This window comes from Centruroides sculpturatus, unplaced genomic scaffold (genome assembly GCF_000671375.1).
Source record: "Centruroides sculpturatus isolate CEXI.00-Female unplaced genomic scaffold, Cexi_2.0 scaffold531, whole genome shotgun sequence".
Lineage (NCBI taxonomy): Eukaryota > Metazoa > Arthropoda > Arachnida > Scorpiones > Buthidae > Centruroides > Centruroides sculpturatus.
The window spans coordinates 381,094-396,235 of NW_019384680.1; the positions used below are offsets into that span (position 1 = coordinate 381,094).

The 15,142-nt window shown below is 27.9% G+C and overlaps 1 protein-coding gene across 1 annotated transcript; it reads left to right on the forward strand.

Moving 5' to 3' along the window:
* The first annotated feature begins 10,145 nt into the window (after nucleotides 1-10,145).
* On the forward strand, nucleotides 10,146-14,160 carry LOC111626955. The gene is made up of 2 exons (XM_023370496.1): nucleotides 10,146-11,059; nucleotides 14,087-14,160. Exons 1-2 carry the CDS (start codon nucleotides 10,594-10,596, stop codon nucleotides 14,098-14,100), a joined length of 480 nt encoding a protein of 159 aa, XP_023226264.1. The 5' UTR covers nucleotides 10,146-10,593; the 3' UTR covers nucleotides 14,101-14,160.
* Nucleotides 14,161-15,142: the final 982 nt, after the last annotated feature.

Below are 15,142 nucleotides of genomic sequence, written 5' to 3' on the forward strand. Positions count from 1 at the left end.
AGACCTTTTTTTTTTTTCTTAACAGACAATTATAATTATACATTTTTAAATGAATTTCATCTAATTTCTCATTAACGTTGCCTAGTCTTTATTCTATTATTCTATTAAAAAATATATATATATTGAGTTCTTATTATTTTTTGGAGACGTCTAATTTTATTATGAATAAATCATAACAGTTCACAGGAGCCTAATATACAAATTGGCCTTAAAGTCGGTTAACTTTTTAAACCTGCCGAATTGCTTGCTTAAACGTAGCTTAAACTAAGCAATTCGGCAATTCTTACACAGGGAGGATCTCATTTTGAATAGATTTTGCTAATTTCTTAATCAATAAAATGATATTTCGAATTTAAAAAAAAGCAAATTAGTTTTTACAGCGGTTAACCTACTTTTGGGCCACCTTGTATTTCAAGAAAATAAATAGTTTATAGATCTATAACCAGTGTAGTTTTTTTTTTAAATATGTTGATCTATAAATGATTGTAATTAACCAATTATTAAGACTCCGCATGTAAGTCTATGAAAATAATATAAATATGTGTATCATTCTTTTCATAGTATCACATATAATTTCATAATAATCTAACTTAACATAATGCTAGAAGATTTATTTATTTATTATTATTATTATTTTGAAAACCCTTGTAACCCATATAAAATATATACTGTTTATACAGTCAAACTTCTAATAATGGACACCTCCTAACAATGCTCAATTTCTTATGTTTCCGTCAGTGGCCGTTGTTCAGAGGTTTGAATGTATGAGAAATTAATTCGTTTGTTGTCTTATCTTATTACATAGGCCTATTGGATCATACAATAAAGTTATCATTTTTAAATACAGTTTAAAAAAAATACTACTTTTTGCGTATTACTTATTTAACAAAGTAATTTGTAATACATAAAAATGTACCGTACATAAGTATAATATTAAAGCTAAGCAACACGAACTTCTACTTATATAATTAAAGAACAATTCTATAATAAAATAACCGTTAAATTTCAAGAGCTAAATAAAGAAACAGAAGAAAATAGCCCAAAGCAATCGATTGAGGGTCGAAATTGTTCATTTACACGGCAATGTAATACGAGAGCCAAGAAAATTGATGGGTGCAGACTCGTTGCAGAATCGATTCTCTCTCTCTCTCTCTCTCTCTCTATCTTTTTTTAATTGTTTTATGTTCATTACCGCCTAAATGGCCTAATGAAGAAAAGTTTTAAAAAAAACAGGAAAGAATGTCGCTTCCTTAAAAGCCATTGTGTAATAGTCCCGTGTTGGTTACAGCACGTGCCGTAATAAACGATTGTCGCCCGGTCACGTGGTCAGAAAATTGACGTTGTTTGTGGTAGTAAACAGGGATGGCGGACGATTGGCGGCGGGGATCTACCACCACACCCTCATTTTCACTAAATGCACTAAAGTGGAGAAACGTCTCACGTGTAGTAAACCAGTCTCTTCACTGCACTACCGGATTGCTCTTGGCTATGTGAAGAGAATTGGAAGTGAAGTTGACCTCGTAGTTATATACCGGGGAGAGCGTTCAAAAGTTTGACAGGGGCGTGCTTTTACTTTCTAGAACTCGGACCCCATTTTGACCCCTGTGGTGATAATAACCTACCTTGTGTGCACTATTGGACCGTGAATGGATCAAAAGTATAGTTTTTGTGTTATTTCTAACAAGAAAATTATAAGCTTTCTCTTTATAAATAATTGTTTTGTGGTTAGATATTTGTTTGGGCTTCGAGAAAATTATAACTGTGAAATCTTCAATCAGCCTCAGATTTTTTATTTTTTATTTTTTCTATGGAGGTTCCTCCATTATTCTGAAGACGTTTCGAACCGTATTACGTTATTAAAATTAATAATTTTATAATAATTATGATTGATTTAAAATGATTTTTTTAAGAATTTCGTTAGAAATAATGATTGATTTTTTTAACAATAAAAACAAATTTTTTAAAGCATTTTTCTGTACGGTGATATTGTTTTCATTAAGGTTAAAACCACTTTTAGATTTTGGAATCCCCCAAAAATTAAATAATTAAATAAATTATAACCTTACACGCTTGAGCATACGATTCTTTATCTATTTTTTGCATCGATGAAAACCCCAAAAATTAAATAATTAAGTCTAGAACTCTCTTGGCACACAGATACATAAAATTTGATTGATACGGACCTAGAAGTTACGACAAAGGAATAAAATCAATTAAAAGAAGAAAAATAGTTCGATTTTCCAACTTATTATGATAAAATACTTAAAGAAAGTGACGAAACACAATAGATAGTCTCTATCATCCTTCTTGTTGACCTCTAAAGGTCAGAGATATTTCAAAGTTCGATCATTTTTCTTATTCAAGGATCTCATATATTTAACTTTAAAGAAATAGTTTATTTTTATTTTAACTCAATTTATCGTTAGACGTAATTTATCCTTCTACTGTTATGGCCGCTAGTTTTTGGTAATATATTAAAGCCTACCCTTCCGGTTAAGAGTTAGTCATCCCCCGTCTGGTCGCCTCCCATCTGTCGACTCGAGTTTGTCCTAAGACCACTCTCCAGATCGTATTTCTATGGTGTAACGTTGGTTGTTGGCTACATCTCAGGCGCTGTTCTTGACAGCTTGTGATTCTAAGCATAACGAGGTCTGGCAGACTTGTAATGGAATAGCCCCCTTTAGATCTATTCTGTTTCCTCGTCGCTCATTATATTTGTCATCTTTGTTTATTCGTTGTTTTTTCTCACTACTTTCTACTATAATCCTCGCTTAGAAAAACATGCTTTGCTTCTTCTTTACTCTTCCATAAGCGCCGAGATCCTATTATGAAGTCGTAATTTTTAACGAAGAAGGAAGTGAAATTTGTTTTTTAACTTTAAATAAACCAATTAGTAGAGAAGTATTCTTAAAAATTCAATATATATTTTTAACTCTTCTACCTCGTGGGGCCTTTATAGCTAGTCCATTATCAATTCTGTCAGGCTCACAATGAATGAGGAATAGGACCCGAAAAATTTTAAAAATTAAATAGCATAAACTTATATTAATGAGAGGATTTTAAGTATAATTTACAGCATCCCATATCAAATTATATGCTCCATTATAAATTTAAGTTTATGTAATTTCTTTATTTTGTAAAAAATAAAACATAACTTTGTGTAGACTCTATTACTTAAAGGATTAACAGATGTTTAATTTCTTAAGAGTATAGCTATATCGTAGATTCTTAGCTATTTAATTATAGCATACTTTATAATATAAGATTAATATTTGTTAATGCAGTAGCACCTTCTTAACTAGTTACTATAGAAACTAATAAAAGAATACATAAAAATTGAGTTAATAAATTCTTTTCCAGCTAAAAAATTTCCTCGAAAGCATAAAAAAACTGATCTCTATTAATCGTTTCGGTGGAGAGAATTATCCCCACGAGACCAATAGGTTGGAAAGAGGGAAAAAATGAGGGGAAGGAAGAGGGAAGAGCTACATGGCTCAAATAACGTGGACAACTGGAGCTCTGACAGGACCATCTGTCTTTAACCATTTCTCTCTTTTCATACAAAGCGCTATTGTTGGAGAAAATTAGATGTCTTGTTTTTCCTGATTTACTAGAGAGGTGTGAGGTAAAGCCTACATAATTCAGATGATGCCACCTAGCGGTAGTGACGTCAATACACCGATGTACTAATTTTGTAATAACGTTACGAGCTTTAGACGTGGAATTAAGGGCGTTAAAGAATATTTCATAGCCACCGTCGCTCCGTATTTTCCTGGAACGGACAGTGTAGAGCACGTCGTGAGAACAATAGAAGTGTTTGTTATTTATGTCGTTCACGCTTTAATATGATTCGCCTAGCGGTTCTGTGTTGTTTATTAGTAATAAAGGCAGTGGAAAGATAGTCCTGCCTTTATAACCTTGTACTACTTGTAATCTATTCCGAGTCAGATTGCTACAAGTGTACTGTACTTAACGAGCATTTGTTAACCATGCTTATACAACACTATGCAATGAATTAGTCGGAAAACATGTTTAAATGTAAATCTATTGTAATGAGAGATATCACTTGAATTGTTTAACAACTCCATGTAAATCATATAAGTTATGCTTCGTAAATTCTTGAACGTAACGAATCTTTGTGGCACACTTGGATCGTTTATCTGCCCATGTTACAATGAATAGGCTGTGGGTTTTATTTATTAATATTAACATAAACTAATAACCGAGGGCTTCTAAAATATTATTATAGTTTATTGAATTGTTACATAAATTGATTTTCGATATAAATCTTGCCCTTAATGTGCAAACGTATAAATTACATAATGTGCTTGCCATATTTCTATTAGGCTACATTAAAACCTGTGTAAATCGGAATTGCACGGTACCGAATATTTTTTTCTGTTAAGCAGGTTTCCGTTTTATACAAGGTTTACTGTATTTAACGTTCTACTAATAAATAAACTAGAAGTAATTAATTTAAAATTTTAATAAATTATTAAATTAATAATCCTATACAAAAATAATTTTAATTATCCAATTAATAATAAACATTTCTATTATCAGACTTTAACAGAACAGTTTACATTTCATTTAGCCCTATCCTAACATATTTTAATAAATATATGTCTAGATGTAAAGAAATTAAATTACTAGTATATTTTCTGCATGCTAAATTAATTTTTAAATACTGAGTTTGTTGTTAAAATGATAAAAAGAAATACGATAAGTATTTCTTTATTTTTATATTGTTGGAGCCATGGGAATTCGCAGAGGGGGCAAGCGGGGCAACTGTTCTCCCTCCCCCAGAATCGTGTAAAAAATTCTACAAATTATAATCGTAAAAGTGGTTGAGATACGTAACCTTACACAGACGACTACGGCACGCTTTGTCTGTCTTTTTGTATTGATGCCATACTGTATTCTATAATGTACTCGTGAAAACTCCCCCAAAATTAAATAATTAAGTAAGCATTTATTGATGTAATTATTTATCTCCAAGCTTTTCTCCCCTTAAAAAGTTTCTGCGGATGCCCACAATTGGAGCCATTTTCCCTACTAATTTAGATTAAATATAATTAAATCTTCGGTGTAAGCTAAACAATTCTTCAGGTTTTCCTACTTAACAACATTCTTGTCTTTTTTTTCATACTCGAAATTTCGATAACATCGTAAAAGTATTGTATACATGTTGTAATTAGTATTTTCTTTTAAAAGGAAATATAAAAATATAGAATATATATTAGTAAATCTCTTTATTATTGAAAGGTGTATTAAGAAGAAAACAATAATCATTAATTTATTACATATAAATTATTCCTCACACTTGAAATGTATGTCGATAAATCACATTTCAAGGGAGTAGGGAATGTAACTCCCTAAACTATACTTAATTATTTTGATTTTTCGTGTAAGAAAATAGCAGATATAATTAATTTACTTCAAACCCTGAAGATAATTACTTGATAAAATCAAACTTTATTTACGGGTTCATTATAAACAGATTCAAATTAATAGATACAAATAGGCGCATCCTTTACTTAATCAAGGTTTAGGATAAATTTCAATTTGATCTAGATGATTAAATTACGAAAAATAAACATTTTAGACGTGTTTATATCAATATTAATCGAGTAATTTTTCATTTTTCACGAAATAGATTTCAGGGTATTTGTACAAATTAGCCATTTGTAATAGAATCTATCATACCACGAGAAACGGGTCAGTAATGAAGACAAAACGATTGATTGCTTTCTTTTATGAGTCATCAGTTTATCTTGACTTTTTAATTACTGGATACAAGTTGAAAAAAGCCGCTGATTTATTTTCCTATCCAGCTACTTATCTAAGTAATAACATCATTTAGTTTCACTAGAGATAATTAATCGCATAGACTATAGACTAAATAGATCTATAATTAAATCATTTTTATATTTTTGAACCTTTTGTGGATTAATTTATAGTTAAATTATATTCACTCATTTCTACGATTATTGTTTTAAATACTTAATACAGAAGATAATAGACTTGTAAGCTTATGAACGATTTGAAGAATAATTTTTATATATTTTTTCATAATAAAAGAAGCGAAATAAAAAAAAAATAGAATGAAATTTTGATGCATAATCGGAAGAAATTAGCTAAATTTATAACCTTTTCTAACCATTTCACATGAAATTTTAACGCATAATTAGAAGAAAATCGCTAAATTTAAACCTTTCAATTCACTTCTACAATGTAGCCTAACTTATGTAAGAACCCGCTTATCACGAATGTGTCTTATTATTAAAATAAACTGCTTTTAAAGCAAAAGTGAACATGTTACGTCTTAAAGATAAATTCTCGATTTTGTTCACTTCTCTTCTCTTTTCAAGTCACGTGAATATCTCATATCTTAAGTTAGCAACAGGATTCTTCAGGTAAAATAACTGGAGAAACAGGTTCCGTAAAAAAATATCATACATATATCACTATTAGTCTCAGAAATTTTATTTGTTGCATACGACAAAAGTGATTTCAAGAAGATTTCGTGCCTATAATACCTTAACCGTAATAAAGAGGGTAATCTTTTAAAAATGTGTGCTTATTAATCAAATTTATCTTCGAGATTTTACAATTTAATTCGAGTAAAGAAGCAAGAAAAATCTTTCAGAGTGTAAAAATATATGCGAAGAAATCAATTTAGTTTACTCATTTCCACAATAATGTTTATCCAACATAAGCTGAAGGGTATAAAAATGGCTCCCTTAACCTAACCTCATATAGATCGAAAGATGTTATCTCTCAGGATCCGATTACTGGCGATGTGTGCGGTGATTGAATAGACTTGACAGAATACACAATTGTTGTCAAGAAAGATCCCTACTGCACTCGTTCAGATTCTATCGATGATTGAGGCTGGGGTGTCAAGCGACTTTCACACTTACTAATCCGATTTGGTGCATCCACGTGTGGTCATGATCATTATTCAGGAACCGAGTAGATTTCAGATAATGGCAAACTCTGCTTGATTTAGAATTATTTATGAAGACGATACATTTAAATTTCTTCGTGGGATAGATGATAACAATAATACTAAATCTACATACTGAAATTTCGAGTTGTTATAGGTCTACGTACTGCACCATGATAAGAAGTGAAAATAAGAAAAAACTAAGCATAAATTATAACAATTAATTCATTATTAATGAACTAATTATAATTTCAAGTTTAGATAAATATTTTAAAAATTGTATAAATCTTCTGTATTATGTGGCTTAATTAAGATGAATAAATTAATTTCTATTTTGATTTTCGAAGTGTCTCGTGCTTAAATCTGTTCTAATCGTCTTATAAATCTTTAAAAATACATTTTTATTTATTTATTTTAAAATTTATTTACTTTAAAATCTATAAATAAATTTAATTAAATCATCAAATTTATTATAAATAAATAAATAGAAAAGAAAGTAGGCATAAGAAACAGACTAAAGTCATACACTTCTTTATAATTTCTGATTATATTTTAAATTATTTAATTACTAATTATAACAATAGATATTGTCACTAAGCAAATGACATTAAAAATAAATAGACTAAATATCCTATATAAATATATTTATTATAAAAATAAATTTTTAACATATAATCCTACCTGAACAGTCATATTTGAAATTTCATATAAGATCATAAAAACTGTATATTAGAAGAAATATATAGGGTCTACAGGAACATTTTAATCAAATTAATCATACTTGATAATATATTATTATTGCTTACTTATCTTCTTAGTATCAAGCTTTTTCTTTATCAAATTGCTTTCTTATTTCTTCTTTTCTCATTCCTGTTTTGAACATCAACAAGTTAAACCTGTCTTCAAGTATTTAAAACAGTAAAAACAGTAATCTTAATTATTATTTATATTGTTTGAGTACAAATTGAAATTATTATATATTCTTTTACACAAAAAATATTGGAATTATCTGCTCATTATTAGTTAAATAGGTTTATTAACTTAATAATGTAGCTGTAAATTTTTAATATACCAAGAATTCATAAAGTTCTTACTATTTCAGGAATATTTATCACCCTGCTGTGGTTTAATTGTTAAAAAAAATATATAAAATAATTAGGTTTTCATTTACAATTAATTTATTAAACTATGGACAATATTATTTCAATAATTTTGCCAAATGTAATGTCTATAAATATATTCAGCTCTGTTGAAGTTTAATTACACTAATTAATACTAAAATTTTTATTACTTAAATTAAACTTAATAAAACTTAAATTATTTATTATTAACTTTATAAATCTACTTCTAATTGGAATTAATGTTACAATTTTGGACAAATCAGCATAAATTTTATACAGATTAAATTAAAAATTTAAAAAAAAAAAGAGGCTGTGAACATGCCAGAGCGGCGAATTTCTCCTACTGAAAATCTGTTATTAAATAGCTTTTTTAAATCACTATTAATTAAATTTTTAGTTTTAAATATGTATTAATAACCTTTATTATTCTGAAATTCATTTGTTTCCGTAGAATTTATACGCTAAATTTTAAAATTATTTACTCAAATTAATTTTTTTTTTGTCTCTTCTACACAAAAGTAATCAATTTTAATTACAGATTATTATATTTCTGATGATTGGATTCTGTTATTTATCTTTAACCAATAACAAAATTGCAGAGAAGTATGATTACAATCTTGCTTTTTGTAGTAAAACATGGTATTTCCAATTTCCAACACGGTAGGAGGGCCAATTCCTATACTTAGACTTCTCTTCCTACCATTCATCCAAACATTGTAGAAAATTGTCGAGTGCTATCGACACGACACTCGACATATTTCTTTACATGAAAGTTCTGAATATTTAAAAGTACAAATGAGGCAACCTACACCACAGCAATATTCGGGTTTTAGTTGTAAGCCAGGGATTTTCAGTACCGCTTTGAATGCCTTTGAATGAGAAGTTTTGTTCTCTATTGTATATAGGGTTTAGTGCGAAGGCGTTGACTTTGGCTGTTGTTATTGATAGTTGTGAGATTAGATGGCACCTCAGTGGGAAGTGAATGAGGTGTTTCAATAAGAAAACATTGCAGTTAGCAAGGTGTGGTAATCGGTATTGATTTGTGTAGCACCAGTTGAATGTAGTGTTTAAGCCGAGCCACGTGTGTTGTCTTTAGATGCACCTGGTAAAGGCAAAATAACTTATTCTTTGCTAAAGTTTAACAAGTACTGTAGATCTCAGCGACTTATTTATATTTGTATGGGCGTAGTAACTGAAAATAAAATTATTTTCTCGGCTCGTATAAGGGCATGTAGATTTAATTTATGTTTAAAAGTGAGTCTACCTCAAAATTATTTAATTATTTTATATAATTATTGTAGAAAATATAAATTATATTTTAATAAAATACTGTATAATATAAATATGATATAAATCAATAAAGTTAAAGGTAAGATTAAGAGTTAAACAGACTTATTTAGAATTAATAAACAATAATTATATACTAGATATTTTTTAGAAACTATAAAATTAATTTCAATGATTAATAATAAACAATTTACATGATTTAAATTAAAAAATTAATTTTAAAATTCCGTAAAGATTATAAGAATTTTTTAAATAAATAAATTAACTTAAATATTTTAACTATATCGATTTAAAGGTCTATAATAAATTTAAATGTATATTTAAATTTATTTTAGTATAATTAAAGTCCATACAAAAATTCGATATCGATAGATCCTGGATGCGGTTTTATTTATTTGCTTATTAATTTAAAAATTAATCTGCGATAGGTTTTAAAAAAATATTTTTATGAATCTAATTTATAATCATAATTCACAACTTTTCATAAAGATTTACAGATTTTTTTAGGTTATAAATTATTAAATTCATTTCTATAATTTGTATGCATTTTTTACAGTGGAATTTCATTATCAATAACCTAGTTTATATTCAGGTCTTAAGATTTGATCTGTGTTAATACGTAACATTAGGCTATACCAGAATTATTGTACTACAACATGTTTAAGAATAAGTAAGATTTTTCTCAAGTTCTTCAGTGATTACTTATATTTTAGGCAAGGATAAAAGGCACGAGAGGTTAAAGTCATACGTCATATGTAAGACAAGTTAGTAAATTGGCTATAATCCAATGGTGTCAGCAACGATTGCCACCATTCTTCTCCATCCGTTGTTGGCATAAAACTGTTTTATTCTTATCCATCTTATTCTACCAGGTGGCGCAGCCAGGTGTAGAGAATACGATCGGGGTGAGTCGCTTCCATCGAACAGCCGGTCCCCGGCACCAAAAATCCGTGACTTCACATCGTGACAAATCGTGACGGATGACACACTAATCGGAAGCAGTTACTGCCCCCGAGACTTCTACTTCAACCTCCACCTCTTTCTTCCTTACAGAGTGAGGTAGGCGTGTCCGACTCACGCCAATGTCACCGCAGCCAATCAGAATGGACGGATACACCTACTCCACCCACTCGATGGTGTCGACGGTTTGTACCTGGCTCGAGTAGAGACTTCGTACCAACAAGACCCGAGTCATGGCACGGTTTGCGATGTGGGAGAGATAAAAACATTACGGAAATGCAACTTAGTCCGGTTGCTATTACGGATTCTGTACCGCCAAGCAACGGCGATAGAACAGCCATGTCGGCCGGAGCACCCGTTACAGTTATTGTACCTCGAGGCCTAACTTCAAGAAAATTATCGGACTCGAAGCGTGAATTCCAGCAAGCTAAAGTGATTTCCTTCTCCGTAGACTCTTTACTGTCCAACGACAGGGCCAAAGAGAATCCCAAAACGCCTTCACCGGTGCCGCTTAACAATTCTAAGTGCTTCACCGTGGATGGCATACTCGACAAACCTAGCAGCGGAGTTTTGGGACTGGGAAACGTAAATGGGGTCCGCAATCACCCGGCAAGTAATGGTACCAAACCCGTAGGAGTCGTTGCTACCGAATCGGGGGTATGTCCAGCACCGCCTTGGGCCCATTCGTTAGGATTGGCTATACCCTGGTTGCACACCGCCAGGTCTATCTCGCCTGTTTCAAGTAAGATCTTGTTTTTAATAATTGCAATTGATTGTTAAACATCAATAAAATGAATCGTCATCAAAATTAGTTTTATTCGTTACCCCCTATTAAATTTCTCTTAAACTATGGCTCTGTGTGACACTACACGCGAAATTATCGATTCCCATTTTTAAAATTTTCACATTAGTTAAATTATTTCTTCTTTAAAGTTAAATTCATTTAGATTTTTTCCTATTTTATGTTAAAATTAATTTTATCGACTACAAAAAATTTATCAAATCATTTAATTTTCCTATCTTAAAGGAAAATTTGGTGCATAAATATTATAAAACTCGCTAGATAAATACATGAAAAATGTGTAATAGTATATGAGTTTATATTTTATACAATTGTAAAACCACACGTTTATTTGGTTTAGTAGCGAGAGATAAATCAGATAAAAGTATAAAGTTATGTAATATTTTAAAAGTTATGTACTGTACAGGCCTCCACAGGCCTGAAACTTAAAACTTATTAAAAAATCTGTAATAATTTTATAAAAATATGCGCTTACTAATCTATATTAAATCAGTTTAGAGGTATCGAGAGAAATTACTGCAGATTTAAACCAATCAGCTTAAATTAAACTGAAGGTGTACAGTACAGTGCCTTTAAAGTTTACACAAATTGGAAATTGGCTATTAATTTTAATAACAGTTGAAAAATTTAAATAAAATAAGCAAGAAAAATTCTAGAAATTAGTAAGCCTATAATAATGGTTTATTATTAATAATATTTTATTAAATCTAATTCAGCAAAAAACAATATTTATTTTACATTTTTGTAGAAATTACAGCTTATATTTAGCTTTAAAATTGAGTTATATTAAGCTTATAAATATTTAGACTTAAAAAATGGTGTATGCATATATATAATAAGCATACAGTTTTATTTTAAATCTTATAAGTTTAATGCTTAAAATCTTATTATATAAATAAAAGAATATGTTTAATTTGTGTGAATCATAAATTTTATAAGCATAATTGATTTAGAAATTTGTTTAATAAATAAATTATTATTTTTTGAGTTTATTTTTTTATTATTTTATGTAATTAAACAAAAATATTTTAAATTATAATTATAATTAAGTTTTATTATAATTTAGAAAACTTAATTATATTTATAATTTGAAATATTCTTCGTTTTTATTTAAAAATCAACTATAAATAGTCGATTAAAGTGTTAATAAACAAAAGATTTTTTTTTGAATTAGTAAATTTTATTATTTTTATTTTTATTTTTAAATGTTATACAAAATTTTTATTTATTAAAATGAAATTAATTGTGAGAGATTGTGATAGGTTGAATGCGTTATGCACGATTTTTCTTTGAATTCGCTCGAGGCCAAAGGAAAATTCGTGTGTACAACCTAATTACAACCAAAAGCTAATAAAGCGATTGGCTTAGCTGTAATTAAGTTGTACAGTTTAAATAACTGTTTGATCTTGGAAAAATAAAATTGCTTTCTATTCTCATTCATCTTAATGAACGAAAAAAAATTTAAAAAAAGATAATTATAGTCTATTATAATGCAATCTATCGTTACACCAAATGTTTTAAATAGTTTTTTTTTTACTATTAGCTTATTAGTTTATTAATTAAATCGATTTAGGCTGTTAAATAAATCATGTTTACTCAGTTTTATTAACTAAAATATATTTATGTATAAATTAAATTGGTTTTTAGATCTGTTAGGCTATATTCAACCATAAAATCGTAAAAAAAAGCAAATTTTTAAGAGATAAAGAAAGCTTTAAATAGTTTTATTTATTTAATTTCTAATACATTGTTTGCTAAATTAATGAATAAATTTATTTGTTTACTTCCACGTCTCGTCTCACAGCAAGAATAATCCTTGCATTATATTTCAATTTTTATTAGAAAATCTTAACCTATTAACTTGGTCTTAATACATAACCTAAATTTATATATAGACCTATATATAAAGATTATTTTAACATAATTTAATTAATAATTACTTTAATTCTTGACTGCTATTTTACTTTTATCATAGATCATCTTTTACATTCTATCATCTAAGCTTTGCTAAGAAGTTGGTTACGGATGATGATTTTCGTAACAAATTAAAATAATTAAATAAATGAAAATGTTATATTACAACACGTAAATTTAAAATTTATTATCCTAAAGCCTTGTATTAATAACTTAATGTTTTATCGATATGAACGTAATTTTAATTTTTTAACATTTTTAAATTACAGTTTAGCACCCGATTAGTTTCATTAAAAACTGACTGAGGTTAATAATTTATTTATTTTATTTACAATTAGCTAATGTTTTAGGACAGAAGATTTTTTTTCCACAGCAGCACAAAATTCCATACAAAAAAATATACAAAAAAAAAAGCTTAAAATAATTATATTAAATAAAGCAGACAATTATAATACAAATTATATTTATTTTACTTAGACTTCTTTAATTTTGAAAGAAACAGGTGAGACTGTGAAGAGAAACTTATTATCGATGAATTAAACACCAATCAGAAATCTAATGATAACAGGAACAACAAAAAAAAAATGTTAATTAATGAATTTAATTATCAGTTATAATGAGATTATTTTGCAGCTAAATATATACGATTTTAATTAAAGGAAAAATATATACCCCATATATATAGCGACGAATCCATTTTACAGTAGTCCAAATTTTGCACTGATGTGTTTGTTTCTCTACCAAAAATATAACTATTTTTAACTTTTTATAACACTAACGTTATCATAATATTAAAACTAGGACAATTATAAATTAGTAAATTATTTTAAAATAGTAAAAATCAATTAAAAATCAAAATTCCCTCATATAAGTTAATTTAAGATAAATCTAAACATTCCAATTCTAGAATTTTATTTTTAAATCATTAAAACGACGAAGAAAATCAATCAAGAAGCATACAGAACTACTAAGTTTTAAAATTTTTATTCTTGAAATAACTGAAATTATAAAATTTCTTGAGTTAACATTACGAATTTTAAATTTCTGTTGTAGGCTATAGTAAATGAAATAATATTAAACCTTGACCAAGAATATCTGAAATTCATTAACTTGTTCCTGCTCTTTATAAATTGTTTTGGAATCAAATTACTTCATATTTTATAATGTTTTGAAGAGTTTTGCATTGATCATGAATATAATTTTACTGTAAATTTTAATTTTTTGGACAAATAAAGAGTTAATTAAATTCTCTGTGAGTATAATAAACCTATTTATAAATACTGTTTTTCTCTAATTAATAAAATATAAAGTTCATTCGAATATTTAAATGAATTATATCTTATGTTTGAGATTACCAAATCATTTTCAAACTGAAAATTTATTTACATGTATATATATAGTTATCATGAATAACTATTAAACATATGAAGTAAGAAGTTATTATGAAATTTTAATTGATATCAATTTGCGTAATAATTATAATTCTTAAGAAAATTATTACCAGGCTAATACTAAACAATAGTTATACTTTTTCCTCATTAAAAATCTATTAAAAAATCCATTTAAGTTACACTGACAAAAAAAATTTTCGTGTTGACTAAATAATTTATTAAACCATTTTTTCATAAATGATAGATAATTTTACATAGTCTAAATTGAAATAATCTACTTCAAACTAATTGCTACCATGTTGTACAATAAATAACTAATAAGGATTTATTGTGTTTACAAAGTGCATTTGACTTTACCTTAACAAAGTACAGATTACATAAACTAGAGTTAATGCAATTCCCATGGCAAACCAGTTTGGTAACAAGTACAAGTTGTTCCATTATCTAATGATAAATTGGTTCGATATTTAAGTGACGTAATGAATAAAATATTGAAATGTTTTGGTTATAATCACACGCTAGATCTATCAATAATAACAAGTTCCAATTACTGATATAGCTGTCGTGTTTTATTCTATGGCATATAATATAACATCACTACGTAAAGGTCTTAAATAAAGTATTTTTATTTCGCTTTTTTGTTATAACTTTGTCTAAACTCTGTAACCAAACAGCCTAAATTAATAACAATAATTGGAATTATTAGGCANCTCTTCTA

Excerpts from the sequence above, each read along its gene's own strand:
- LOC111626955 (XM_023370496.1), top strand. The coding sequence starts at position 10,594 with ATGCAACTTAGTCCGGTTGCTATTACGGATTCTGTACCGCCAAGCAAC.